The sequence below is a fragment of the Oxyura jamaicensis genome, chromosome 11 (genome assembly GCF_011077185.1).
Source record: "Oxyura jamaicensis isolate SHBP4307 breed ruddy duck chromosome 11, BPBGC_Ojam_1.0, whole genome shotgun sequence".
Classification (NCBI taxonomy): Eukaryota; Metazoa; Chordata; class Aves; order Anseriformes; family Anatidae; genus Oxyura; species Oxyura jamaicensis.
In genome coordinates, this window is record NC_048903.1 from 10162913 (window position 1) to 10189494 (window position 26582).

Consider the following 26582-nt stretch of genomic DNA (forward strand, 5'->3'; position numbering starts at 1 on the left):
TGATGGCCTTGAGCAGCTACAGCTGAGTTGCTGAGCTCTGTGTATGGACTGAGGCATGGTCTGGACACCTTGTTTCTGTGTCATTCCAGCAAAACAGCTCCCATGTGTCATACTCAAACGTCATTGAGTCAGAGCGGGAAGTACACAGGAGTGTGATCTCCCGGAGTTTTCAACTGGAGGTGCATTTCTCCTGCGTCTATGCCTATGAGCAGGTGGTGAAGGTGCCCTTTGCTCTCACCGCTGTCGACAAGTGAGTGGTTCCTTCTCACCTTGCTGCTGACAGTATATTTGAGCTTGTGGGAAAATAGATGGCTTTAATGAGATGATCTGCAAAAGCCCTACAGAGACACGAGAGCTCTGAGAACAATATCACATCAGGGTGCCTCTCTTTCTCTGCTCAGAGAGGGCCCAAACATTTTTTCAAGATAATGTTTGGGCTTGGGACAGGGGCAGGTAGAATCTACCTTTCTGCTATTCTCCAGAAAATAAAGTGGGCACTGGAACGTGCTCACTGTGGAGGTGCAGGTTAGGAGCCTCTGGGTAGCCTTTCTTCTAGCCCTCACTGACCAGCATGTCTGTGGGAACCCCCAGAGCTCTGCACGCACTGTGGAGCTGTCCTTGCCCCTGTCTGCATGTAGTGCAGATGGACAAGCCCAACTCTCAGCAAGGCTGTACTTGAGAGTGGGAAAATGTCCAGGGTCAGCAACCTGGAGGAACCTGTGCCAGCACTGTGGGCCTGACTTAGCTCCTGCCTTCTTGCTGTGCTCATGAGCTTTCCTCTCCTCTCAGGCTGGTGCAGTTCGTGGTCAAAGAAGGGCACTTCAATGTCAGCATGAGGCTGTACAAGACTCCTTCCTACCTCCAGCCCTATCACCCGCCGACCACAGCTATCCCCATCACAGACACACTCTATGCCATGCTGAAGATAGAAGGACAGCATCAGCTCCGATACTTCCTCCTGAGTGTTGAGGACTGCTGGGCCACGCCAAGCTCAGATCCCTACCAGGATGTGCGGCATGAGCTCATTGAGCAGGGGTGAGCAGTGTATCCCCTGGCACTCCCAGTCTTTGTGCCACAGGCACCATGAGCACAGTTGCCTTTGTGGGCTGCTGAGGACAGGTTGTTTGTAAGGGAGCTGTGAGCAGTGACACCATTAAGTGCTTCCCAGGCTTGATGAGCTCCCAGACTGCTCTGAATTTAGCCCCCCCCTCCCCACGTACTTCTAACTCTCATCTAACCGCCTCTGCAAGATGTCCCGCATCACTCTTGGCTGGCTGGGGAGGCAAAGGGCAAGGAGGGATGCAGGCAGCCTTTGATATGCAGAAAGGTGGCTCTGGCCAAGCTGAAGTTGGTAACGTGGATATCTGGGATGTAGGCCACAACCAGGCTCACTCCCACTTTGCCCAGTGGTGATGGCCCCACATGGACAGATACGAAACAGCTCCTTCACTGGTGGGAGCTCCAGTCTGGGCTGGGCATGATACACAGTGCTAAGGGAACACATCCCCACAGGTACCCAGACACAAATGATGCTGTCCAGTTCTGCCTGGGGGCTGTGTCTGGTCCTCGTGTGCTCTGTTACAAACCAGGGCTGCTGGTGTCCCACGCCAGGATGTACTCCCTTCTTTTCTGCCTGCTGACTCATCCATCATGTCCCAGGTGTCCCCACGACGAAACTGTGACGTACCTGAATGCCATAGGAGAGAGCACTACAGCCAAGTTCAGCTTCCAGATGTTTCAGTTTGTGGGGTACTCCGAGGTGTTCCTGCACTGCCGTGTCCGGCTGTGTCTCCCCGACAGTCCTGAGCCCTGCGCCAAGGTGAGCTTTCTCGGCCATGCAGGGAGGGCCCTTCCCTGGGCCCACTGTTTGTGGAAAGGGCTCTGCTCTGGTTTCAGGTGCCTCAGCACGATAAACAATGTCCAGTGGCAGGGTCTCACCTCAGGGCCCTGAACTGGAGTTAGAGGAGTTTGAACCTACCAAAGAGCTCCTTTCTGTCTTCTTTTCCGTCTGCTGGGTATCTGCAGAAGGAGACTTTTACACTAGGACTTGGGGAGAAGCAGGCTAAGGTTCTTTCAGAACCCTCTCCTTTCCCATGCTCAAGGGGCTTGACGGGGCAGAGTATCAGGACAGCTCTTCCTCTTTGCCCTGTGGGTTGCACTCCTCCCCTGCCCTCTGGTCCCACCTCCTTTTTCTTGGCTTTGTTGGCAGCAATGCCCCAGACACTGGAGGAGCAAGCGGGCGCTGGCGGATGACTACAATAAGATTGTCTCCTATGGGCCCATCCACCTGCTGGCTGCTCCTTCCTTGGAAGCAGAGAGCCATCATTCCAGGGCTGACCACCAGGACATGCAGGGTATGTATGCCGCTCCTGGGAGGACAGGAGCAGTTCACAGACCCTTGCCATTTTCTAGGTAATGTCACATTATTACAACAGGCTACTAAAATCACTGCCGAGCAGAGGACCGTGGAGTTTTTCAAGTATCACATGCACACGTGGCATGCTCCAGAAGTCATGCCAGCACAGGGGTTAGCTCTGTGTAAGTGGTTCCCATAGAATGCACAGGTCAAGCTGAGCAGAGAAGTGGGGCTGGAAGGATCTAAGAGCCAGGAGGGTGTAGGTATAGCACCCAAGGTGAGGAAGGCTGGGTTTTCACAGTGGTGGACTCTGAATCAACCCAGCAAGTTAGGATCTTTCCAAGCACCATGGTCAATCTAGGAGATCTAAGCAGCGATCCAGGAACAGGACTGGGGACAAACCTGCTGACAGTATGGCTTGGAGCAAGCATGAAGTCCAGGCATGATTTTAAATAGAGACCCTGGGCAGCAGGTGGGTGGAGGCCCCAGGTGAGGCTGGTGGGGGTAACCAAGTCCTGTTAGTGCCCTCAGGGATCCACAGTATCCCAGCTCTGGTGGTTCTTGCCCTTCACAGTCAATAGCCTCCTCTTCTGCTTGCCTCCTGCCCCCAGACATCCCACTGGCCTGCAGGAACCATGCCAGGAGCCATGGCCAGCTCAGGAGACCCAGACCCGTAACCAACCTTTCCTCTCTTTGGCAGAACCCAGCCTGTGGCTCCCTGGGGGCCTCATCCTGCTGTGCGTGCTTGGTGTGTTCGCTGTGGCTGCCGCAGCTGTCAGCATGAGGAGGCAGACGCTGTAGAAAATGGCTGTTTCCAAATAAACATAGCAGTAGCAGAGAAACTCTTGCCTGCATCTTTACAAGGGTTCTGGTGAAGGAGATTCAAACGGTGCTCAAAGGATGAGTCACATCAGAACATTTCTATTCCCTGTCATATCCCTTGGACCTTCGCATCCCCTCCTGGCCCACAGTGAAACAAGGACTCAGGAACACTGAGATGCAGGGGCTGCTCCAGGGTGATGAGATGAGGTGCCTCATGGAGTCTGGCTCCTGGGGCATGCTGTTGGGCTCTTCAGAATCCAGCAACACAGCTGTAACAAGCCCTGCCTGCAGGCTTGGCCTAGAGAGCAAATAGAGCCACAAGATTTTTTTTTCATAGACTCTCTCTTACTCTGGGCAGATGGTTGGCTTTGGAAGGGGCAGGCACCACTGCACAGAGCAGGGGAACGTGGTGTTTCTAAAATGGCCCCATCTATAGAGAACAAATTTCCAGAAACCTTCAGTGGAAAGGAAAAAGGTTTCTGCTTTTCTCCTCCCCAGAATGTACCCAGGCATGTAGGGAGATGGAGCTCTTTGCCCACCAGAACTGGACTTTGTGTAGTTCTTCATGTCACAGATGATGTACTGTTAGAGAAAGGGCTGCTCTGTGCATGCATGCATGCATGTGTGTGCATATACAGATTTCTCTTCCTTCTGAATGACAGCAAATTGCTAGAAAGATTTTAGGTCACTTATACATCCCTAAAATGAAGAAAACAGTAAGTATTGTTGACCAGTAAACATCAAAGACTAAATCCAGAGTGCTTAGACAGCAAAGTTTTAATGCTAAAACAGACGTGGATTGGACAAGATAATTGTTTTCTCTGAGATGTTAGGTGTTGACATGCACACACAGCATGGAGGGGACAGCGCAGCTTGGGGAGCAGCCCCAGCTGGCTGAGGGTATGGGGAATGCAGCACCCTAGTGCCCAATGGGCTGAAGTGTGGTGTCCTCATGGAAATCTCTACTAGCTGCAGTGTTCTGCAGGAGACAAGCACAGCAGATCCACTGCCTGAATAATTCTCCCAGGTTCATTTGCAGAGGCTGTATTGTATAGATGCCTGGCAGATTAACCCCTTTTGCTGATTCCCGGACCCGATGCTCACAGGGTCTGCAGAGTCTGGGTACAGCAGGAAAACCCACCCCTGGGCTGGTCCAGTGCCCAAGCCCGTCTTCTGCTGGGAATTACGGGCAAAGATCAGCATGGCCCCATCCAGGATGAAGGTAGCCAGCTCATGGGCTACAGCAAGAGTCCCTGGGGAACAAGATCAGAGCACTTCTGAGGCCAGGAAGCCTGGCAGAAGGGCAGTGTCGGGATTCCTTGCACCAAGGTGCTGTGTGCTGCCCAAGGCAGGCCCCCAGGAGCTAAAGGACAGCCAAAGCAAAAAGTCCTGCTAGGGTGGATCAAACCTGATGAAGGATAGACTGAGGTATGGGTGAGGGCCAGGACCACCCTGGTCTGCTGGGGTGCTTGTCCTCCACAGGAAGCTGTGTCCTTCAGGCTGGAAGCTTGCGGGCAGCAAGTGTGCTCACTGTCAGGAAGTCCAGCCATCAGCTATCCCTGTGACACAGCCACGGTTCTGTCGTTCCTCATGATGTGGGAGAGGGAGTTTGTGGTCTCCTCCATCTTTGGGTAGTAGAGGACAACCAGCCAGATGAAGATGAAGAGGCCTGCAGGGAAAGGAAGGACACTCAGCAGTGGCAACAAGAGGGGCTCCTCTGGGTGCTTCTCCAACCTCTGCACAGCACAGCATTGGTGGCTGGGACCCATTGTTTGCTGCGGTTACTCTGCTCCTTGCTAAAGGGAAGGGCACAATGGTGCCAGACAGTGTCAGTGCCTTGGGACCCCTGGTCAACCACTGCCAAGCTTGCTCTTGCCTCCCACGTCTTCCCAGCCCAGCCCTGGGAGCCAGCACGCTCGAGCTTCCAGCTGACTCTGACCTTGGAGGGAGTTCAGGATGGCAGAGAGGTAGAGCATAGGCACTGAGGAGCTGCCATAGCTGAGGAATGCCAGCGCCCAGGTGGCTCCCAGCAGGCAGAAAAGCCCCACAGCCGCCAGGGCCACTCTCCAGGCTTTGCACTGTGCCTGCACCATTCCGGTGCTCCACAGGTGGCAGTTCTTCCAGGCTACCACCCCGAAGATGGCTGTGTTGAAGAGGAAGACAACGCTGAAATAGCCACAGTTCGTGATGTAGTGGACAAGGAGGTGTTCGGAATTGATCCAGCACCTGAAATGAGACAACTGCAATGTCTCCAGCAGACCTGCTACCCCCACCTCCATGGCAGCACCCACAAGAGCCCCCCATGGTCTCCTCCAGAGGATGTGTTCTGAGATGCCCTCATGCTAGTGTGATTTTTTCCAAGGCCAGGATGAAGCATGGGGGACAGCAGGGCAGAGGGAGAGGAAGCCCAGAGAAACTCCAGGTGGACCTGGGACATCCTTCATGTCCTGGAGGCCTGTGGGCATGACTAAGGAGGCTTGGTGAGACTGCCCAGCTGCTCCTGCCCACCCTAAGGTTCCATCTGTGGCTGTGCATTCCCAGTACTGGGTGCCTGTGGCCAGAGTGCTGTTGCACGATGGTTACCACAGCTCAGTTTTAATCAAGATTAGGAAAGAGGAAGCATTGTGCAAAGCTGAACAGGATGGACGCAAAAACCACACAGCTGCACGCCCAGCAGGACAAGGTGACTGTTCGCTGTGCCAAAGGGCCACCCAACCCCTGCGGGCGGTGGTGTGAGACCATGCCACGCACAGGTTGACTACAGTCTGGTGGTCCGTTGTCCGAATGCTGTATTCTCCATAGCTGCCAATGGCTCCTGCCACAACCACCACCAGAGCAGGGAAGCCTGAAGAACAAAGGAAACTGTTGTAAGGTAGGCCAGGGAGGCAAGGGGGAGGTGAGGCAGCTAGCTCAGGGTGTCTGCCCGTCCATCCTATCCACACGTGTGCTGGCCTCCAGGAATGTAGGGAAAGGCTGAGCTCACCCAAGTGCTGGAGGCACAAGGGATGCTGCTGGGACATGACAGGGAGAGGAACGACATCAGGGTGTGGTAGGGCTTGAGGTGTTCCCTAAACACTCCACGGAGTCACCCACTTCGGTGCCACTCAAAGTGCATGGGCTGGGGAAAGTAGGTTTCCAACGGGTGGGAAGGAAGACCCCAGCAGATCATGGGGTCATCAGGAGATGGTGCCCTCCTGTGGGCAACGCCACTCACTATGCTGAGCCTGGATGGGGCTTACTCTCTCTGTCACTGCAAAGCCCCGTCCCCTCTGGCTGTAACCCACTGACCCCCTTGCCCTCTGGGGTGGCCCAGCAACCAGTGCTCACCCCATCCGATGAGGCACAGCTTTGCCAGGTAGTGGTGTATGTAGGTGCCAAGGACCTTGATGAAGAGAAGGTAGAGATGAGAGCCTTCCAGTGCAGTCCAGGTGAAGCAGCAGAGAAGGCAGTAGTGAGTGAGCCCCCCCAGGGCACTGCACAGCCCTGGCATGGCCCTGCTGGAGACCGCACTGTTGAGCAGGAAAGCCAGGTTGAGCAGGAGCAGGCTGCTGACCAGGTTCATGTGAAGACCCAGGTTGGTGCGGAGGGTCTCCTCAGAACTGAATTGCTTGTAGCTGCACCTGGCAGGGAGCAGAAAAGGCCGGGAACACAGCTGAGTGGGTTCATGGAGATACACCAGGCCTGGGACTGCCCATGTCCCTCCCATCCCCAAACCCAACCAGGGTCCATGGAGCCACTGGCAAACCCTACCTTAAGAAAATATAGAAGGCAATGGTGAAGATGGAGAAAGCCACAGCCACCCCACAGCCAGTATTGGCCACAGCCACCAACGTCTGTGCCATGGACCTGTTCAGAGCCGGATTCTGCCAAACACGTGCACCCTGGGTCAGATGGGTCCAAACCAGCCTAGAAAACCTAGCTACAGCAGCAAGAACCACAGGGCTGAGTGGGGTCCTGCAGCACAGGAAGAGAACTCTTGGTGATGTGCTGCAGGACCTCACAACCCCAGAACCCTCAGGTCTTTCCCTCAGATCTCCAGGAAGAGTGGAGGTGGGGGTGAAGCTGAGGAGATGCAACCTCTTTCGAGGTGTGGGCACAAGATGAGGGAAGGGACCCTGAGTCTCAGTGCTTCCAGAGTCAGGCCACTTCCACCCTTTACATCCCCTACTGATATGCTCCTGCCTTCCAGGGCATGAAGCTGGGGCCAAAGTTGTTTTTAAGAAAGGCCTGGGCTTGCCTGGGAGCAGAAACGACTGTCTCTGGGCAGCTAGTGGTGACACTTGAGGGACCAAGTAGCAGAGGGATGGGCTGCAGCATAGCCAGGGTAAAAGCAGGAGCTGTAGGGAATGGGGTTATCACCAGGAGGAGGGTGAAGAAGGTGAGATGGTTGCAAGAACAGACTGTCTCCTTGTCCCCAGGCAGTGTGACACATCCTCTGGTGCTCCAGCCACCTGCCTGCCCTGCAACCAGCACAGGGCAACAGCAGTGAGCACCAGGCAAGGCATCCTCCAGCCAAGCCCTCCCTCCCACGCCACAGAGACCCTCAGGCACGGGTGGGGGAGCTGCAATGCTTCTTGGTGGGAAGGAGGTAGCAGGACAGAGGCTAAGAGTGTGGCACACAGGGTGCCCATGGATTGTCTGCGACAGCGCTGTGGCACCCCTGCCCAGCAGGAAGCAGAGTACTAGGGCCATGTCCCAGCATTAGAGCATTCCCAGCATGGACGAAGCCCTCAGCATCCCCAGCTGACTCTACATGGCAGTGGGGACCATGGCACAGTAGTGGACCCTTCACGCCTTGGTCAGAGGCTTTTGGCAGCTCTGCAGGGGTACCCAGTGCCACCTCCCACCAACTTTCTTCCACCCCACTGCACCAGAGCCCCGCTCCTGGCCCCACCAAGGCCAATACCTTTGTTGGGCTCCCAGAAGACACACAGTGGGGTGACATTCTGCAAAGTAGAGAGTGTTGTGAGCCTGTGCCTCAGTGGACAGACAGGGAGAGGGAGGGCACATCCAGCTTACTGGGGGCAGCTGCTGGTGGGCGAAGGTGAGATGCACAGGGTCCTGCAGCCCAGAGATGTCCATATCCTCCACCATGATGCCCACCACAGAGTCATCCAAGACCTGCCCCGTCTGGTTGTCCTCCTGTTTGGGGCAGTGCTGGCTGAGCTGAGCTGGCAGCACGGTTCCTCACAGCCTTGTGGTGCTGCCAGCAGCACACACTGGTGGCTGGCACGGGGCTGGGAATGATAGATAGCTCATACCTCGAACATGCCAAGTTGCTGGATGTTGAGGACTGTCACCACCACATGTGCTGCCTGGCTGCTCAGGGACTGGAAAACCTCCCGAGGGAGACGGATTTTGCCTGCTTTCCCCTCCTCCATAGAGCTGATTGTCATGGGGCCCTGCAGCAAGGAACAGTGGTGTGAAGGTCTCTTGCAGGCAGCGTCCCACTTGGCCACATCACCACTCTCAGTGCCCACCAGCCTTGCTCCAGGCACAAATTCAGCCCTGCTCTGGTGGGTTTTACTGAGCAAAATTGCCAGGAGCCCGAGGGCAGAGCCCAGTGCTCAACAGCCAAGGGGCAAACCCAAGAACAGATCCCAGGGGGAGTCCCAGCCTGCTGTCACCCTGTGGGATGTGGTCCCCTGGCATGTCCAGGCCATGCGAGGGCCTTGGGACAGGCAGGAGGCACGTGATCCGACATTTTCCTCTGGACCACCTGCCCACTGCTGGGCCAGCTCCCTGGGGAGTGACGGCCAAAGAGGCAGAGCTCTTCCACAGGGCACCCAGCTAGCCCAGGGGCTGCTCAGCACGGGATGCTGGAGCTGCTGCAGGTCCAGGAAGCAATTGCAATTGTGGGGTGGAAGGAACGTGCCAAGGCGCAGCCGGCAGCGTGGGACCCCAGATGGCAGCGGTCACCCCTCACCTGAGCTGGGGAGAAGGAGAAGAGGAGGTCGTGGGCCAGCCCTCTGCTGACATTCAGGTGCAGTGCCTGCAGCCTGTCTGTGCCATGCAGTGCCGGCCCTGCCATCTGCACCATCCTGCGGGGCAGGCAGGGCTGTGAGGCACCAGGGCACTGCCCCGAGCAGCTCCAGGGCCCCGCAGTGCCCCACCACTACCTGAGCCAGCGTGCCTGCAGGCAGCGGCAGGCAGGGCGGGTGGAGCGGCGCAGCTCTGCGCAGTGGCGGGGCAGGTCCAGGGGCAGGCTGGGGGCCTCGTTCCGCTCCTCTGGCTCCACCGTGGTGTTGCAGCATTCTTTGATCCTGTCCCCCCGCTGCAGTGCTGCAGGAGGTGGTGGTGAGGCCCCAGCAGCAGCGGAATGGGGGCCATCGGGGCTAGGTGGGCTGGGGTCTCACCGTCACAGCTGTCCTGGCCTCCCGCGACATCTGGGGAGCAAAACCCAGCATCAGCCCCCCACTCCGTACTTGGCCCACGGGGGAGATGGGTGCCAGTCTGAAATGAGCACACTCAGAGGCTCCCTGGCTGCCTTCTCTTGTGCTATTAAAGGCGTGCCAGGCTTCAAAATGTGATGACAAATGTGGGAGCTGGTAACTGCAAAGGCAACGCATCTGCCTTGATGTGCCAGTACAGCCCCCTCCCCCCGGGAGCCTCACAGGAGGGATCCCAGGCTGCGGGCACTATTCTAGACACCAGTGCCCATCCAGATCACAGCACCCCACCCAGAAGCCTTGCCTGCGGCACAGGGCTCAGCCCTGTTGCTGTAAGGCAGAGAGGAGGGTGTAGGGAAAAACCCCTCACCCTCCTCTTTCCTTTCACAGCTCTTCACATTCCAGGACTAACTGTCTTGGACTGTCCACACTTCATTCATTGCGTCTGGGGTGAAACAGCACCGTGGTCTCTGGGCCACAGCTTTCCAACAGGACAGGTATGGGGGTGACCTTGCCCACCCCTACCCCCTGCCCACTACTCACCAGAAAGCAGCAGGAACAGTAGGACTGTGTCCAGGTGTATGTGCTTCATGCTGCTCTGCATGCACCACAGCCACCGCAGGGCTGCTCTGCTCCTGTCCCAGGGCACTGCTCTTCCACAGGCTCCCCCAGGGCTCGCAGCTTCTCTTGAGGCAACAGCCACGTATTCATTTCCTTTCTGCAATCCCCTTGCTCGTTTCTGTGGGTTGGCCAGTACCCTCCCACCTCCAGCTCACTGAAATAGTGCTAACGGTTAGAGCTGCTTCACATCCCCAGTGGACTCCAGGCTCTATTTTTCTTTCCCTTCTCACCCTATCCTGCCCAACCCCATTGTGCTGATGACCCCTCAGCCCAGAATGGTGAGTGATATGTTGGGGTATCCCCGCTGCCAGCCAAGCCTAGGGCTCCTGTGCCACCCATGGGCACGATGCTCACATGCCTAAGCCCAGGTGCACCCAAGCTTGCAGGTAGGAACAAGAGTGACACACGGGACATAAACAAAAGTCCAGGTCAACATCCATGTGTCCCTCCTACTGCTTAGCCGATGGTCACTGCTGTGCCTCGATACCATTACACAGCTGGCCATGGTGGTTCCTCTCCCCAGCACTGCTCTATGCAAAGAGGAGCTTGGGCACATCACTGAGCATTGATCTGAGCTGCCAGGGCTGCACAGGGAAGGGAAGCCTGCCCACGACCCAGCAGAGAAACACCTTCCTTTTTGCTGCATGGTGGCAGTCACCGGAGACTGCAAACACTTCCCGAGCCCTGAGACCCGCTGCTGTCACCAGGCTCCTGGTGCTGTTTGTAACAGTTATTGGTCTCTGCTCAGCAGGATGGTGTGGGCTGTGCTGGTGTGCGGGGCCTTGTTGAACCGCAGAAATTCAGCACAGAGAAAAACCAAGTCCTTCCCTGGGAGTGGGACAGCCCTTTTTGCCAGGGCACGCTGGAGGGATGAGCGGCAGTGGCAGAACCCAAGGGACAGCTCACCAACAGCAGAGACCCAGGGGCACCATGCTCAGAGCAGGAACAACTTTAATGGGCACAAGTCTCATGTGTGAGCACAAATATTAAACTTTTACACCATACAAAAATAGAGAAACATTCAACAAAATAACAAAAATAGATTATTTCAGCTGCTAGAGGGTGTTACAGTGGTGGTTATTCTGTCTTACCAGGGAATGGCCCTCTTGGCGGCCACCAGCAAGGCCTGAAAATGGGGCCTTTCCCACCTGCTGTCCCTCTTTGGGGAGGGGACAGGCCTTGGGGTACTGCAGGGGACATCTGGAAGCGCTGGAGCGGGCTGTTCTTGCTCCTGCTTCTGTCCCTTGCCACAGCCCTGCACATCTCTCTGTCATGCCCCTGGAGCCAGCCTGTCCCTGTGGGAGCAGGTAGGGGATACCCGGTCAGGGATGGGGACACCCAGATACTTCAGGGGACATGGTGATGGGGAACGTGGAGCTGGTGGAGGCGAGGGGCTGGGGGTCTCTGCTGCAGATCCCTGTGCTCCCAGCAGCCCCATATGGCAGGTGAGTAGCAAAGTGGCCGGCACTGGTGCTTGCCATGGCCGCCCTCCATGCGGGGAGCCCCGGCCAGGCAGCCCCGCGGCATGGCCAGCACGAGGCTCAGCCAGGGTGGCTCTGGCTGCTGTTAGGCTGCAGTTTCATGCTGTCAGAGCTGCTCTGGGAGTTGGAGGACTTTTTTGCCTGCAGCACCATGGTCCAGTACCAGAGAAAGATGAGAAAACCTGGGTGAGAAGGGAGAAAGAGTGGGTCAGTCCCCTCAAAGGACCACCAGTAGCTGAGAGTGAGCCAGCCAGTCTCCCAGGGCTGTATCTTCTCATACCCCATCATCACCACACCCACAAAGTCCCAGGGCAGCTCATGCCCTTTGGAGGAGCCCAGTGCCCCAGGATCACCTTGGAGTGAGTTGATGATGGTGAAGATGTAGAGGGAGACAAGGCGGAAGTTGCCGGAGGTGAAGGAGAAGAACACCAGTGCCCAGGGAATGCCCAGCAGGATGCTTAGACCAAAGAGGGCTAGGACATGCTTGAGCTTGTGGCCTTTCTTGTTCTGCCGGAGGATCTCCCGGACCATGGCCCCCAGCATGACGGAGTTGAAGAGGAATACCAGGCTGAAGAAACCCAGGTTTACCACGTTATGGATCAAGGGACTCGTGATCCAGCATCTAGAGGGAGGAGAAAAAGCAAAGGGTTACACTGTGTCATCCCACAGGGGGATGAGACAAAGGGTTTGAGGGTGGAGAAGGGAGCATGAAGGTTCTGGGCTAACTCAGCACCCATCGTAATTAAATCCAGAGGGGGTATCCCCTGCCCCACCTTATGCAAAGCCCCAGGAAAGCCACAGCCTTGTGGGCTAAGGAGGTGGAGGTTGAACCAGATGACTTTAAGACCAGGGACCAAGCAATCAATTTCCCACGACTTACATGGTTGCATTGGTGGACCTTCCACCAATGGATTCATACACAGGAATGGAGAATGGGCCGTAGTTCGTCCAGTTAGTCAGGAAGATTAGCATCACGCAACAGAAGGGGAGTCCTAGGTGTTAAGAACAGAGTAAAGTGGCCACTTTCATCTCTGACCCACAGACCTTCTGGAAGGACTTGTTGCCTCTTTTTCCTCGTAAGGCGTACAATGTCCTCTCTCCCTGGGGTGAACCAAGGAAGGAGGATACAACAAGGGTTCCTGGTGTAAGCCCTGGCCACGGAACAGGCTTGGACTGCACAGACCCCAGCTGGGGGTCTCACAGGGTGATGGAAGTTTAGGCCACAAATGATCTTGAGATCTTCTGACCACAGCCTCCCAAAGGAGGACAGAGATGTACGGGTGTCTCCTGCATCAAGCCCATCTTTATGGGCTGCCCTGGTGTACTGGTTCTGGCTGGGATGTTAACTTTCCCTGCAGCAGCCCATACAGTGCTGTGCTCCGCACTTGCAGCTGGAACAGCAGTGGTATCACACCAGTGCTGTGTCTGCTGCTGAGCAGTGCTGGCACAGCACCAGGACTCCCTCTAACCTTCCTAGGGGCTGGGCAAAAAAGTGAGAAAGGAACATCACCAGGGCAGCTGACCTAAACCAACCCAAGGGATATTCCATACCATATGATGTCACACTCAGCAATAAAAGGTGGAAAAAGGAAGGGGGGGGAGGGCTCTCGCTGCAAAAACGTCTGTCCCCCTGAACACTGGCTACGTGCGTTGAGGCCCTGCTTCAAGGACATGGTCAAGCATCGCTCATTTGTGGGAAGTAGAGAGCAATTTATTTCCTCTGCACTTCCACACAACCTTTACTTGTTTTTTTTTGTTTGTTTGTTTTTCCCTTCCCCTCCCTTTTCCCCTTTCCCTTTTTCCCTTTAGTTAAATTGTTTAATTAATAATAATCTTTCCTTAATAATTATTTTTCCCTTTAATTAAATTATCTGGATCTCAACCTGTGAGTTTTTCTTTCCTTTACATCTTCCCCTCCTCTTCTAAGGAGGGGGAGTGAGAGAGCGGTTGTGGCGGAGTTCAGCTGCCTAGCACGGTAAAACCACCACACCGGGGTGTCTCTTTTAGAAAGAATATCCCATCACTATTTAAAGACCCCAAGCAGTGGCTGTCACGTGCCTCCGTTGTTGGGTGACCTGCCTTTGCTCTAGCCCCTGTTTGTGCTCTCAGTCACTGAGTCTCCTGCATCAATGAAGAGACAGATCCCTCTGCTCTCAGACACCACACCTATGCCTCCATCCCCATGCAGGCATCATATATGCTGGGAAAGACTTGCAGGGGCAGAAACCAACCCTACCATGTGCCAGTCTGCCCCACTGTCCTGCCCCTGGGGAGTCTCTGCCTCCCCCATGCTCACCCCAGCCCACCAGGCAGAGCTTGAGGAGGAAGTGGTCATGGTAGGCATTGAAGACTTCGATCACAAGCCGGTAGAGGTTGTAGCCCTCGATGCCCATCCAGGTGAGGCAGCTCAGGAGGGAGAAGTGCAGGAACAGTCCCCCAGCTCTGCAGGCCGCCTCGCTGCTGCTGGCAGCCAAGTGCTCTGAGATGAGGAAGGTGAAGTCCAGGAGGAAGATGGCACCCAGCAAGTTCATGTGGATGTGCATGCTCGTGATCTGGTCTCGCTGCTTGCTTCTGGAGAAGCAACAGGAAGAGATGTCAGCACTGTGCTTGGCCAGTGCCCCACAACACCCCACAGTGTCGCTGGGGCAACACACCACACCCAAAGTTAGGAGAACCCTTGTTAGTGTAAGGGGCTGACGTACTGACCCCACACATGGGACTGACACAGGCAGATTCGCTGGCCCTGCACTTCAGATTTAGTCTATGGAGGGTTGGGAGTGACATATTTTCAGCTCCCAGTCATCCACATAGGGTCAGTGATATTACTCAAGAAAAGCCACCCTTGTTCTCCCTGGCAAGATCTTTGTCGGTTTCTGCTTGCCAGCTCCATGACAACAACCAAACTGATTTTCCAAAATCAGCGGGTGTCTGAGACTGCCCTTCATGAGACCTGGCAAAGAGGATAGTTTCTGGAGGGGTACATTCTACTTTCTTCCAGCCTGGCTCCTTCATCATGCCTCCAGCTGGACCATCAGCTGCCTTTGGAGAGCTTGGGCCTCCCCAGTGTAATGACAAGAGGAAAGATGCAGAGAGGGAGCATGGGGTGTCCTGTCAGCCCACGGGCTCACCTGGGCACCCAGACCGTACCTGAAGTAGAGGAAGAAGATGGTGCAAATGGATGCCAAAGCTGAGATAAGGCAGCCAATGTACGTGATGATGCTCAGATAGTCTCTGTGTATGTAGGTAATCTCTGGAGAGGATACCTGAGGAGAAGAAGGAATGAGAGACAGGGAAGGAGCAGTGCCAAGGGGAATAACGTGGAGAGCTGCGGGAAGGCACTACCCACCATTAGCACAGCAAAGTAGGTGAGGTGGTTGCATCTGCAGTATGTCCGTCTATCCCCCTCCACTGTTGTGCAGCCATAGCTATCCCAGTTTCCAGAGCTGGCTGCTAAAGAAAAGGAAAGCATCTGGTGACCAGCAGAAACAGCTGCTTTGGAGCTCAGAGCTTCAGGTTAGGGCGGCCACAGCAGGGGGAAGGACAAATGTGGGGGGTCCCAGATCACCCTATGCAGAGCACACACCGGCAGGAATTGCTAGCCTCATGGGCAACAGTACCCTCCCTGGAGAGGGAGAAAGCTCCTAGGTTAGATACAGAGGAAAAAGCCCGAAATTGACCCCATGGGAAACATTTATGGAGCTGGGGCAAGGGAGTTGCAGAACAACTTTTACCAACAGCCAGCAGGTCTTTAGTATTCAGCCAAGGGAACAGAAACAGCATCTACGCTTTGCACACAAATGCAGAAGCTCCTGCGCCCATACACTCACCAGTGCTGTCCTCCTGCCAGAAGACGCACAGCAGGGTCACATTCCTCTGAAATGACAAAACAACAGGTCTTGATCAGGATGAATTGCAGGTTTGGTAGGAGCTACATTGGACAGGAGGTGAGATGGTCGGAAGGAGATGAACTGGCCCATATCATTAGCGGAGGCTCAAGGTAAAGACTTCTCTTGGCAGTTTGCAGAACAGATACCTCCTCCCAGGCCCAAATTTTAAATAAGGAGTTCATCTTTGAGCAGTGGCTATGAATGAGCCAAGAAATATTAACTCAGAGTGTCCCCAGCCCTGGAGATTGTGCTGGACTTGACACATCTGCAAATTATCATCCACTGCACAGAAGTAGGCAGAGACACCATTAGTGCATGTGGTGAAGCCATGAAGCCAGAAGATGCAGTAGGTTGTAGCAGGCCTAGGACACGGACCTGCTGGATCGCGACCACTCTTCAAGCTGGTAGGGCCTGAGCCATCCTTGCCTTCCGGTCTTGGAGGGATTGGGTGTGATGAGGCTGTTCCCCCACTTACCAATAGCTGGTCGTGGAAGAAAGTGAGGACCACTGGGTCAGAGAGATTGGCCACCACCATGTCCACCAGGGAGATGCCAACCACCTTGTTCCCCAAGATGTGGCTGCTGTTTTCATCCTGTGGTAGAAGGAGAGGAGGTGGTAGGGTAGGGCAGGAAGGGAGAGCTGCCAGGTGTGAAGCGGGTGAGAGTCCACAGCAAAGAGGACCTGTGCTGCTTCCGTGTCAAGCCTCTAGCTCAATTCTGAAGCATCTAACATCTCCAGAGCACCTTCTACAAGTGAGTGCCTTCAGCCTGGTTTGGGCAGCAGGGACTGGAGCTGGCCAAGAAGGGCAAGGGCTGCAGGAGGGGCAGAGGAGAAGGCAAAGCCTAGCTGAGCTGCAGGTGATGCTGCAGGGTGCAACATGGACATGAATGGCCAGGTAAGGCCAGCCCAAGGAGCGATGCCTTGTGTTGATTTGTTCCATCATTCCCTGCTGCAGATGGCTCTCTGCTGCCCTGTGCCACCAGACAGTGGCACCCCACTGTGCGGCATGGTGCAAGTGTTACCTGGAACATGGCCTGGCTGTTGATGTCCACCAGGAGCACCCTGTGCTCCACCACCTCCTTCTCCTTTGCTGTCATGAACAAGCTGCTCGGCAGATCCACGGCGAACCCCTGGACCTCTCTGCCCTCCTGCAAGGACAGACCCATTGGGACAGAACTTAGGAAGATGCTGGTGGGCTGCAGCTCCACTGGGTGTGGTGGGGATGACAGGGGTGACAACACCTGCCCAGCCCTGGGGTTGCACTTCGTCCCCACCAGCACCCCACAGACCCACCTCTCTTGGGGAAGCAAAGGCCAGGTGCCGAGGAGCCTGCGCAGTGCTGACTCTCAGGACGGTGGCTCGCAGAGCGGCCTTCCCGAAGGTCTGGTTCTGCCCTTTGAGCTCCACCTGTGCCAGCATCCTCTCCAAGGCCCCAAGTTTGCTGTGGGGAACAGGATGCAGTGAGCAGGGCAGCAGGTGCCACGCTGGGGACCAGGAAAAAGGTGCCAGCGTGGAACGGGTTCAACAAACACCCTGCCCATCACCACAACCCCCCAGCCTGCAGCCCAGCCCCACACTCACTGCCGAAGTGATCGCTGTGCTGTGGCACCCGAGGCTGGCGCATGTGCGAGGAGTCTGTCCAGGGCAGCGAGCTGGCCCTCTACATCCTGCTCCCAGACGGGCATGATCTCCAGAGAGGCTGGTGGCACACGACAGGAGACACTGTCAGGGGCACAGGCAGAGCCAGCTTCCCCCTGTCCCCAGCTGCTGGCCAGGGCTGGCTCCATGGCACAGCCCTCGCCGGAACCCAAAGAAAAGGGCTTCGGTGTGGCCCCACACTTGGGAAGCCACCAGAGATCCTGACCCAGTTTCTCTGGCTGCCTGGAGCTCAGCATTCCTCTGCAAAGCACATGGCTTCCTGGGATTTTGGAGGTCTGTAGCACTTTGGAAAATCTCTGCTTTCATGTTTTGGCAGCTGCTCGCCCAGGGACACCTGTGTGCCAGGGGCTGCCACTGGGCGGCTTAAGCAAAACCACTTGTCCTTCCCATCACCCTTTAGCTGCATCTTGACATCATCATACTGTGGCACAGCACCAGGACAACCCCAGTGCTCTGCTGATGGCTAGCACAGGCTGGGAATGGAATTGACTCATTAAAATTATCTCATTATCTCATTAAAATAACACCAAACTGCCTTTACCAGGGAAAAAGTATTCAGATGCACTGTCAAGGGAGGTGTTCTTCCGGCCCTTGAAGACATAGGACACATTGAAGATAGAGGCCTTGGTCCTTTCAGTCTTCTGCGTGTCCCTCTCCTGGGTGATGCTGCTGGGTGGGTCCTGGCCCAGGAGGAAGCTCTGCTTCCCGTACGCAAGCCGGAGGGTCCTGTTGGGCTTGAACCAGTAGATGCAGAAGCGGTACCTGCCCAAAGTGGGCGGCAAGCTGGACTGGTAGTAAAAGTTTCTCCTGCTTGGCAAAAATGGACTTTTTATTATTAGTGCCTGGGCCGTGTTCTCAATGGAGATGTTGGCAGGACTGTGCTTGTAGATGACGGAGCTGCTCTCAGTCTGGTTCCTCTCTCCGCAGAAACGGAAATCCTCCTGGCGGACGCTTGCACCCACCCCTGCATTGCACAAGCATAGAGAGATGCCGGCTTAGCCGGAGGGGCAGCCACCCACACGCCAGCACGCAGCATGCCGGGCTCTGCCCCAAGTGTGCCAAACCCATCCTGGCCAGGCTGTGTGACATCAGCCACCTCCGACTTGCCCACGGTCACGCTGGGAGGTTTGTTAGGAACCAGCATGCCCAGGGCTACAGGAGCTCCTCTCTCCTGGGGCTGGCTTCTCCCCACTGCCACCCCCCAGCCCCGCAGCAGGCTGACAGTGACAAAGTAGCACTATAGATGGATGGAGACCTGCTCCTTTCTCCAGAAAGGACCTCTCCATCTCCAGGTCCTCATGCCAGAGACCCTAGTGGAGGCACATCAGCCCACAAGATGTTTCACCTCTGTGGAAGCCATGGAAGCAAACATGCCTCAGTGCCATCAGCCTTTGCATTTTGGGGCTGCCAATTACTTCCAGCAGCCTAGATGTGCTAGCCCAGGGCAGGATGTGGCTGGGACCAGCCTACCTTGGAGGGGGGAGAGAAGGAGCAGGAGCAGGACTTTCATCACAGGTGGCTCTTGACTTTGACTTTGCCTCCCAGGAGAAAGAAGAGCCTGGAAGGTCACAAAGAAAAGAGGTCATGTAAATATTTGGGGTGACAAGAGCATTGCCCACAGCCAGCATGGCATCAGGGGGTGGAGAGCTGAGGCTGTGCAGGTGGGACAGTGGCTGGTGCAACAGCCAGCTCCCGAGTGCCTCTGCCACCTGGGAGGAGCTCTGGGTGCCAAACTCCCCACATGGCCACGTGAGGCTGGAAGGACAGGACAGAGGCAGGGGGAGGCAGACGAATCTCTGGACTCTCAGCCCCAGCATAGGCGTCAACCTCTACAGCTCACTGCTTCACATCTTGGTTCCTGTCTTGGCTTCTTATCGCAGGCGATAAAGAACAGAAGGAAATAGTGGTTTCCTAACCTGCCAGGCCTAGAATTGTATCTGGTGATTTCAGCTCATGTATTTTCAGCTGTGGAGCTGGTCATGTTGCAAACCACAGCCAGTGGTGGTGGGGACTGCATGGTGAAGGACATGAGCATGCTCTGTCCCCCTACAGCTGCCACCCATCGCCTGCATCAGCTGGCATCTGCTTGTGCATCAGCTGCAACACAACCCCACCTCCTGGCAGCAGTCTCACAGTTGCCGTGCAGCTCTTTCCCATGCTCAGTTTGGCACCCCGGGCTCCCACCTTTTTAAGAAGCACCCGCCGTGGCTGCAGCTGTGGTATTTGCACCCAAGAGCAGCAGCTGGGGCGGTGCCTGCAGCACGGTGACACCAGCCCCACCCAGGAGCCTGGGCTGAGAGCGGCAGGAGGTGGCAGGGAATGCCCAGAGTCACCAGCATGAAGGGTGCATCCCTGGGCAGCAGGACCATAAAGAGGCTGAAAATGGCCCATGCCCTGCAAGCTGATGAGGTAACGCAAATGTGCGCCATCCAGGGCATCACACTGACCCCCTGGGACAGGACAGCGCCAGCAAGGGCTGCATGGGGCGGCTGCCAGAACCAAGCACTTGCTGATGCCCAAACCAAGCCAGCACCCAGGTTGCTGCCACTGCCAGGGCTGTGTCCAGCTCCCACATCACCCCCAGCCATCCCGCTCAAAACCCCCAGCACCGTTTCAGGGTGTCCTGTTCATGGGGACATAAACCCGGCCAGATGTGCAGACGCCTGTTGCCTATCTCACAGCTGTGAGCACCAGGGGATCACCTGCCGAAGGGGCTGCAGGGCTCCTGCAAGCATTGCTGTCAAAGGCTCCCTTTGCTGCACAGTTGAGGCTTTTCTGTCTGACCAATGGTGTGATGTCAGAGATGAGAGGAATGTCAGATATCATCTTGGTCTCATGAGAAAGATAAAAATAAAGCCTCCTCTGTTTCTCACGAGCTCTCAAAGGCATCCAAGGGTTGTCAGTAGTGAAAATGGGGAAAATTGCTGGCTTGAAAACTCAGTGTCCTTGTCACCAGGTTTCCTGGTGGCAAGGGGAAGGTCCCACCTCATTTCTCGCCAAGGCTGGAAGGGGGGCTGCCGACCAGTGCTGGCCAGCCTCTTACCCGCTGCCACAGTGCCGCTTGCCCAGGACCGGGTTCTGGGTTGGCCTGGGTGTCAGCAGGAGATGGCTTGTGACTGTGCTGAGACATGCTTCCCCACACAGGTTGCTAATGTGACACCACAGCCACTTGCTGCTTTCCTGAGCAGAGCAGGAAGTCTCTCCAGCCAGCACGGATCCAGAGCACATCCTGCGCCGGTGTGTCACCACCAACAGGCAGAGCGCGTTAGCCTTCCCGCAGCAATTTGTCACCCCTGGATGACAGGGGCTTTGGGCTGTAAATCAACCAACTACCATGGGCATAACGGTCTTGCACAAGCACTGCGCTGCTGAGGTCCCAGCATGGGCTGGGGGCGTACAGCACGGGTCTGACTTGCCAGCAGTAACTGGGTGTGAATGAGGCCGGCATCCCCATTCCTTGCTGCATGCCCGGGAATCACACACATGCAGCCACGGAGTGAGAGCTTGTATTGAAAAAGCACAGCCATGTGATGGCAAAATGCAGGTGGCCTGTGCTTGAAGCTGGGAGTAACAAAGATGTGAATGCAAACCATGGTGCCACGGCACCGAGCCAGTGCATGGGGGACACAAAGCTGCAAGACTCCAGCCAGGGGAAGGCTGGCAGAGGGACAAGCTCTGACCCATTCTGCTGTGCTGGCACCATTTGGATTTTGCCAAAGAAAGGGATCATCCCCTTCCAGCCATTACTGAGAGCCCAGATGAGACCAGAAATCCCCATGGAAGCGGGGCAGCTGGTATTTCCCCTCCGAGCTCTGCTTGCCCCAACTCGGTTGATTGCCTCTTCCTGAGCTACACAATGCCAAGAGAAAATCCCCTGAAACTGTTTTCTCAGCAGAAAAACGCAGTTCCCACCGATACCCACAACAGGCAGTGCTGGTCCCCAAGTGCATCCTGAGGGCAGTGGGGAGCAGCGCAGGTGATGGCACAGCATCACTGCGCCCAGGTGCCACGCGGCTCCCTGCTGCCCCGCGCTCCCAGGAACCCTTCTGCGAAAGCCACTGCGAGGGGACCTACTGCAGCAGCCGGGCAGGGCAGCCCCTTCCACACCAGCCCAACCTCCCTCCTTCCTCCCTGGAGCAGGAAGGCTTTTCCAGCCACCCCCCCTCCCAGCCGGGTAGCTCAGCTCCAAGGCTGCTCTGAGAACAATAGCACATAGAAAAGCTGCTGCTTTGTCAGAGATGAGATAAGCAGAGGTGGGGGAGATTGGGGTCTGGAGCAGGCTCCTTACTGGCACAGGGCAGGATGTGTTTTCTCAGAGGCTCAGCACAAAGTATCAGGGCATTACATTGTGTTCTCTCATCACCACTAAATTAATGCGCTGGCCTTGCAAAGGGAAGCCTGGGAATAATACTGTGTCTAAACCTGGAGGCAAGTAGAAAAAATAAAAAGCCCAGTGTTTATTACCACTGAGAAATGTTATTGATCTCTGGGTGACTTGGCACCAGATATTTGATTACTTGGAGCAAAGGCATGTGGGTTTTGCACATGACATTTTTCCCAAGAAGGGAAGATGCTCTCATGTCTCACACAAACACTGGAAACGGGTAGATGCAGGGGCTTTCATCTATTTTGCTTCCAGGCTTGCTAGTAAAATACACCACTGGTCTGCGTCTCGAGCCTCCAAGATGCTAATAAGGACACAGCTCTTCACCCATAGCCTGTTATTCAGGGGAGAGAAGGCAAAGTTTTGGGAAATAGATGGGGGAAATCAGGCACAGAGAGGCACGTGAGTGGCCCCAGGCACCCAAGACAGACTCCCCCAGACAGGATGCGGAACGATCCCATGCAGGGGGCAGTGGCCATCATTGGAGGGGATGCTCAGGATGGCCCCAGCCTCGGTCACTCAGGTGACCAGGTTCATCTTCACCTTGTGTCCTTGTCCTTGGCCAGCATCCCTTGGGCACAGGGGCCAGCCCACACATTATTCACAGCATCAGCATGCGAGCCCTTCCCATCACTGGTGGGCATCAGGAAGGCAACCCTTGGCTGCCTGGACCCAACGGGCACGTTTGGTAAACCCCCTGGGGTGAGCCATGCCCTGCCCTGCACCTGGGGGCTGCGGCTCAGCGGTTCAGCTCGCAGCAGCGTGCAGGCACGTTCCCCTGCAACACCGGCATCCGCAGGCACGGGGCAGTTTTGGAGATGGGACAAGACCTGATAAAGATTGCCAGGGGCCCAGCAGAGCTCCCTGACACACCTGATGTCCTTCATGGGCTGATTGCCACCTCCCCTCCTGAGGACGCGGTGGGAGAGTTGGCAGGAGGCAGAGACAGCCCTGGCCTCCAATGCTCAAAACCATCAAATTACCATTTCCTAAAAAACACGGCAAACAAAAATACCTCAGCTAACAAACCCAACACTTCCTCTGCAGTGGTGGGGAACACACAGCATCTTGTTCGGTATCACGCAAAGCCAATGGCTTCAGCAAGGGCTATACGTAGCCTCCAAAGGAACAGGTATGGCTGCAGCAATGCTGAGGTTGCCACAGCCTTGGAGGAGCAGCCTGCATCCTCAAAGCACATTGCAGCCGAGGCAGGAGGGGCAGCATGCTGCAACTGACGTGAAGTCTGGGAATTTCAGTTTCCCACCTGTAAGGAGTGGGGCTGGCCTTGGTGTGCCCACTCATGCATCCTCACAGTGCCCTCAGCCTCAGGCATGGGTTGCAGCTGGTAACACCGAGCTGATGGGCAACAAGGGCTGCCCCTCACCCTGGGCTGAGCGGGTCCGATCGCCCCCCGCATGGGGTGGGGTTGCAGCCTTTGAAGCCCACCCTCGCGCTCCAAGCCATTTCATGTTTGGCTCGGGATACTTTGAGGATGGCAGCAATTTCAGTGCCTGGCAAGGGCGAAGCGACTCCTGTGGGACTTTCACGAGAGGGAGGCTGTGGCATCAGAGGAGCTAGGTACAAGGGCCTGAGTCACAGATTTCCTGGTCACTGCCAAAGCCCAGCTGTTGGTGAGCTGATGGGAAAGAGTTGATGGCTCAGTGCCCCTCCGAAAAACAAGTGTCGGCAGGCTGCTGCCCAGTTGGTACCACCGGGGACTGGCATTCACATCCCTCCCCCGGTGTCAGCCAGAGCCCCCAGCACGTGGGAGCTGCTGTCTGCAGCGCCACGTCCCCCGACACCCATGGGTGCCACCAAAATATGCAGGAAGGCCACCCCCAGCGTGCCCCATCCCGGCAGCACGCAGTTGTTTGCAAACCTGTTGCTCTCCGAATAGCAGCCCCCGGGCTGCAGGATTAAGAGCTGGATGGGAACCAACTATGCAGCATTTTTAGGCCTTGGCTCAGTTCACGTGGGAGCGGCAGACCTTGCAGGGGCAGAGCAAAACCCACTGTGGCTGTGGTACTGAGGAGGACTGCACTTACAGCACTGCCCAAAGCCTGTTTTCTTTCCTGCTATCCAGGTCTCAAACCACCCCTGGCTCCCTGCTGGCAGCAGAGCTTGTAAGTGGGTACCACAGCCATGAAATGAGCCTTGGCTGGCTCCCCCACTCGCAGCAGTCCGGACTTGCTGCTAGGAGGCTATTGCAGGCCTGATTTCAATTCTCCAGCTGGTCTTACTGGGTCTTGCTGGTCTCTTTGCCCCTTTCCTCAGGGACCGCTCAGGCAGCTCACAGGCGGGGAGCACCCAGGGCAGCCCCCAGCAGTTTGGCAGGACAGGCAGCAGCAAGCCGCAGTGCTGCAGCAGGAATCCCCCGGCAGGCACTGGAAGGAGAGCTCCCTGTCGAGACAAGCCAGCCGTCCCACAGGATGCTGTGCTCTCCGCCAGGAAGGAGAAGCGGGGTGTGCCGGTGGTTCCCTGGGTTGGGAAGCGGTGGCCGCACAGCACAGCACAGCAAAGTGGCGGGGGCTTCGCAGGGCTCAGCTGTGCTGAGGGCAGCAGCCGAGAACAGCTGCCCCCAAAGTGCACGGGGATCTGCGGCTCTGAATTCCATTCAGCCTGGCTGTTGGGCAGAGGCAAGGCGAAGCCCGATTTAGCAGGGGAGGGAAGTGCTTGTAGGGATGGAGGCTTCAAGGCAGGTCGCGCCTTGGCTGCGAATTGCGAGGCCCTGGGGGAGACCCGTCTCTGCGGGGACAGAGGTGTCACAGCCCGTGCAGGGACACACAGCACACGCCGCAGCCCTGCACCCCGGCTCGTCCCACAGCCCACCGAGCGCCCCGGGCCCCAGGAGGCCCCCACGGGAGCTGGGGGGCTGATGCCCGGGGCCAGAGCCCGCAGCACCGCCCGGCACCCCAGACGCGGTCCAACCCCGAGCACCGCAGGCAGCCCGCGAGCAGCCCGGCACCGCCGCTCCTGCCCCCAGCCCCGCACGCACCCCGCGCCGCCCCGGGACCCCGCCCGGCTTAACCGACCCCGGTACCTGGGCCCGGCCCGGGCTGGGCGCGCTCTCCCGGCTCGTTGCGGTGAGGCTCGGCTCGGCTCGGCTCGGCACGGCACGGCACGGCACGGCACGGCGCGGTGAGGCTCACCCCGACGCGTTCGGCTCGGCACGGCACGGCTCAGCCCACCCCCGCCCCCCCGGGCCGCCGGTGACTCAGCGGGCGGGACCGGGAGGAGCCGAGCCGCACCGGGTGCCGCCGAGACCCTCTGGGACCCCCGAGGGGGTCGCGGTGCCCCCGGCCTTCGGGAGCGGCACCTGGTCGGTGGAGCCTGGCCGGGGGGTCCGGGTGGCCTCGCTGCTGGGGGACACCGGCTGGGGCGGCCGGGAGCTGGGCTGCCTCGTTCCCAGCACCTTTCGGCTGCCCGCACGGCGCAGGGGCTGGCGGGTGTCCAGAGGAGGAAAGGAGTTGTTTGGCTGGCAGGCTGCACGCTTGGCTGCAAAAGGGATTAAAAAATAATAGTTTATGTGAGAGCAGCCAGGACAGAGTGTCCCCGCGAACTCTGCCCCGCTCCACGCGGGAAATGAGGGAGACAAGGAGTAGGACAAGCAGCAGAGCGAGGAGCGTGGCTCTTGCCCAGTGCCCAAATCAAGGCTCCTGAGCATGGGGCTTGGTCCCCGCAGCTCCACACATGCACCTGGCTCCACACAGACCCTGGCATCTGAAGGAGGTGGGCTGGGATGTGTGGTCAGGGGGCCTCCCTGCCTTCTGAGCCCAGAGATGGGGACCCTGCCTCTCACCCGGCAACCAGCACCCTCACCCTGGGGCTGCCGCAGGACTCGAGGCTGGGGGCATCACGGCTGTGAGGAGTGGCGGCAGTGCTGATCGCTGCAGAGCCCACAGAGCTGCTGCAGAGAGGGGCACAGCTCGGCCAGGTTCCAGCCAAAGCCGCCTTTTGTGTGTGCTGAAAAGCAGTCGTGCGGGAGAAAGTCGGGCTCCAAGGAGATGGAGGGGAGGAGAGTGAGCTGGGAGGTGGCCAGGAAGTGCCTTGGGTAAATACAGGCTCTCACAGATATTTCCAGTTGTTTGAATGGAACTTTTCTTTTTGGTGGGGGAAGGGTAGACACACTGGCAGCAAGGTGCTGGGTGGCACAGAAGCAAAAGTTGGCTTCTGTGCCAAAGGTGCCACACGGCTGTGCTGGGGGACAGGGATGGTGCCTCCACCCTCCCTCCTGCCCTGCATTGGAGGAGTCCAGTGCAGTGACTTGCACCTCCATTTGCATCCCCCACAAGCTGCTTCTGACTTTGTTCCAATTCCAGCTCCCTCAGGAAGCCAGGCTGCCTGCCGGGGCCCGTTCACATGGCCTCACGTGGCCACACCATGGCTAACACGGCTCCCTTTGAAGGGCAGCAGTCCCACGCTATGGAGACCAGGGCTGAGCCCAACTTCAGATGGAGCATCGGCATGTAGTCAGCAGCAGCCAGAGCTGTGGGAGCCTCACCACGAGCTGAGCCTGCTCTCGCAGGTCACCCTGACCATTTTGCCTGACCCCATCAGGGACCACCATAAATCTGCCTCCTGGGAGAAATGGCACAAAAATGATCAGCGAGCAGAGGATGGCTGCCTCCTTCCCCTCGTACCTGTTGGTGCTTGTGCCTTCCCGGCCCTTGCTGGACTTGCTCTTCACTCCTTGCTCTGGCTAGTCGGGGATGTGGCTCTCCTATGGGTCAGGTGCTGCCCCCCTGTCCTATGGTCATGGCTCTGGCGTGACTGATGAGGAAAGGCCATTTTAAGCCATTTTCTTGCAACTGTTTATGTAACAAAGAGACTTTTGTCTGCACTTGACGTTATCAGGAGGTTAACAGAGTTATTTTTAGGTTGATGTCTGCACTTGTTGATGTTATCGGATTATCTTGAAGTCAGCAGGCCTTGCTGCTGTTTCAAAGACCCTTGCAGAGCAAGGGGGGAGGAAATCCTTGTGTT

At 56.8% G+C, this 26582-nt stretch overlaps 4 protein-coding genes across 6 annotated transcripts in view; 2 read left to right on the top strand and 2 right to left on the bottom strand.

Annotated features, from left to right (window-relative positions):
• Window positions 1–3198, top strand: part of LOC118172533 (uromodulin-like) — a 6866-nt gene extending 3668 nt beyond the window's left edge. Inside the window, exons 5-9 of the mRNA XM_035336494.1 lie at window positions 90–250; window positions 790–1035; window positions 1660–1819; window positions 2210–2354; window positions 3057–3198. Of these exons, the coding sequence (XP_035192385.1) occupies window positions 90–250; window positions 790–1035; window positions 1660–1819; window positions 2210–2354; window positions 3057–3157 (813 nt within the window). The 3' untranslated portion in view covers window positions 3158–3198. The remainder of the gene's footprint in view (window positions 1–89; window positions 251–789; window positions 1036–1659; window positions 1820–2209; window positions 2355–3056) is intronic.
• Window positions 1–10988, bottom strand: part of ADGRG3 (adhesion G protein-coupled receptor G3) — a 16052-nt gene extending 5064 nt beyond the window's left edge. The window contains exons 1-13 of one of the 2 annotated variants that reach the window (XR_004753748.1): window positions 10111–10988; window positions 9535–9564; window positions 9298–9460; window positions 9105–9219; window positions 8440–8580; window positions 8198–8320; window positions 8085–8124; window positions 7538–7638; window positions 6929–7041; window positions 6506–6798; window positions 5930–6023; window positions 5118–5404; window positions 4028–4847 (exon numbers count right to left, since the gene is read on the bottom strand). Coding sequence is in view for 1 of the 2 variants with exons in the window: in XM_035336487.1 (XP_035192378.1) it covers window positions 4732–4847; window positions 5118–5404; window positions 5930–6023; window positions 6506–6798; window positions 6929–7041; window positions 7538–7638; window positions 8085–8124; window positions 8198–8320; window positions 8440–8580; window positions 9105–9219; window positions 9298–9460; window positions 9535–9564; window positions 10111–10171 (1677 nt within the window). In the remaining variant the exon portion in view is untranslated. Of the gene's footprint in view, window positions 1–3944; window positions 4848–5117; window positions 5405–5929; window positions 6024–6505; window positions 6799–6928; window positions 7042–7537; window positions 7639–8084; window positions 8125–8197; window positions 8321–8439; window positions 8581–9104; window positions 9220–9297; window positions 9461–9534; window positions 9565–10110 lie in introns of those variants that run through there. The other variant, XM_035336487.1, reaches the window with a different exon arrangement.
• The window catches only part of TDRD12 (tudor domain containing 12), a 236642-nt gene that overhangs the window by 109899 nt on the left and 100161 nt on the right, over window positions 1–26582 (top strand). The window lies entirely within an intron of this gene.
• On the bottom strand, window positions 11122–25043 carry ADGRG1 (adhesion G protein-coupled receptor G1). 2 transcript variants are annotated; one of them, XM_035336481.1, is made up of 14 exons: window positions 24640–25042; window positions 18686–18773; window positions 17757–18179; window positions 17138–17255; window positions 16850–16997; window positions 16579–16704; window positions 16032–16148; window positions 15497–15542; window positions 15016–15119; window positions 14817–14932; window positions 13966–14240; window positions 12550–12661; window positions 12023–12291; window positions 11122–11851 (listed from the first exon to the last, which is right to left on the bottom strand). In XM_035336481.1, the coding sequence occupies exons 2-14, from the start codon at window positions 18723–18725 to the stop codon at window positions 11730–11732; spliced, it is 2016 nt and encodes a 671-aa protein (XP_035192372.1). In that variant the 5' UTR covers window positions 18726–18773; window positions 24640–25042; the 3' UTR covers window positions 11122–11729. The 2 variants fall into 2 exon arrangements, with proteins under 2 accessions (XP_035192372.1, XP_035192373.1); XM_035336482.1 differs by having other exon boundaries at window positions 11123–11851; window positions 15016–15116; window positions 24640–25043.